General features: G+C 39.4%; 1 protein-coding gene across 1 annotated transcript in view; it reads left to right on the top strand.

The window, feature by feature from the left end:
* Positions 1-1,347, top strand: part of LOC107561763 (collagen alpha-4(VI) chain-like) — an 8,136-nt gene extending 6,789 nt beyond the window's left edge. The window contains exons 4-6 of the mRNA XM_016246238.1: positions 408-492; positions 567-1,175; positions 1,337-1,347. Coding sequence (XP_016101724.1) covers positions 408-492; positions 567-1,175; positions 1,337-1,347 — 705 coding nt within the window. The remainder of the gene's footprint in view (positions 1-407; positions 493-566; positions 1,176-1,336) is intronic.
* Positions 1,348-1,458: the final 111 nt, after the last annotated feature.

Below are 1,458 nucleotides of genomic sequence, written 5' to 3' on the forward strand. Positions count from 1 at the left end.
AAATGTAATTTCGTCAAATGCTGCTGCAAGCATGCTGTACTGGTGGTGTGCATTTGATCTGTTTAAAATAGTTTGTGTTTGTGATTTTGCTGACCTAATGGCCATTGTTTACACAAATAAACATGAAGTGCGCCATTTGGGACAAGGCCTTTGTGTGCTAAGAAGTATAAGTGGCCGTAGGCCAGCAACTCACAAAAACGGTAGCTCACATATCTCAATATATCAGTCTTTACAAACATTCAGTTTGTTATTTTCATATAAAGCAGGAAAGATCAGTGGGACAATGCAAAGATCTCATTCTCTTTCAACTTGTATAATTTTTTTTTACATGCATATTATATTTGTAATTCTGTTTTGTGATACAAATTGTGCAGAAACTTTTAACATCATTGGTTGCTTTCTTTCAGGGAACAAGCATGGAGAAGGAATGGGGATTACTTGGCTTTCTTGTTCTGTCATTAAGTTTTCTTGTCAGCAATGGCCAAAACATTGGTAGGGACAGGATTTACTAGATGAGATTATTGGTACATTTATTTTCAATTCTGATTGTTGTTTTCTTCTCTCAGTCTGTGCACAGAACACAGTGGCTGACATTGTATTCCTGGTGGATGGTTCAAACAGTATTGGGCCGGCGAACTTCCAACAAATCCGTGAATTCCTCTCCTCGCTCGTAGAGAACTTTGAAGTTGCTCCTGACAGAATCAGGATCGGTTTGGTCCAGTACAGTGACACACCGTATACTGAATTTTCACTCAGCACTTACCAGAACAAAGAGGAAATTCTCAGCTACATCAAAAATCTTCGTTATAAAACCGGCGGGACGTTTACTGGCAAGGGTTTGGAGTTCATGCTGAAACAACACTTTGTTGAAAAGGCCGGAAGTCGAGCACAGCAGAATGTTCCTCAGATTGCCATTGTTATCACAGATGGTGACTCTCAAGATGAGGTCAAGTCACAGGCTCAGGAGCTGAGGCAAAGGGGAATCAAAATATTCGCCATTGGGATCAAAGATGCAAACGAGACGTTACTGAGACAGATCGCGAGTGAGCCGTATGATCAGCACGGCTACAGCGTATCAGAATTTGCAGCTCTGCAGGGAATCTCTCAGAGTGTAATCCGGAAAGTGTGTACCGCTGTAGAGGAAACACAAAAAGAGGTCATCCTGATGTCAAGAGGTAACATATTACATTGTAAAACGATTAATTTTGTGCATGAAATTTAGTATGGCAGCACTTCTGGGTCACGTTTTTGCTGTTAATTTTTTAATGAAAGAACCTACTGAGAGATCAGTAGCCAGTTGCAAAACCCTTAAGCTCTTTATTGACTTATATTCAAGGTATTTTTTAGAAACTTTGAATATTAGTTTGACAAAGTCTTGCTTGGGTGTTTAAAACATTTTGAGGGTTGGTTTGAGGTCCGAAGGTTATGTAGTTGTATCAAATATTTGAAAATTTGTAT

This window comes from Sinocyclocheilus grahami, unplaced genomic scaffold (genome assembly GCF_001515645.1).
Source record: "Sinocyclocheilus grahami isolate Dianchi unplaced genomic scaffold, SAMN03320097.WGS_v1.1 scaffold791.1, whole genome shotgun sequence".
Classification (NCBI taxonomy): domain Eukaryota; kingdom Metazoa; phylum Chordata; class Actinopteri; order Cypriniformes; family Cyprinidae; genus Sinocyclocheilus; species Sinocyclocheilus grahami.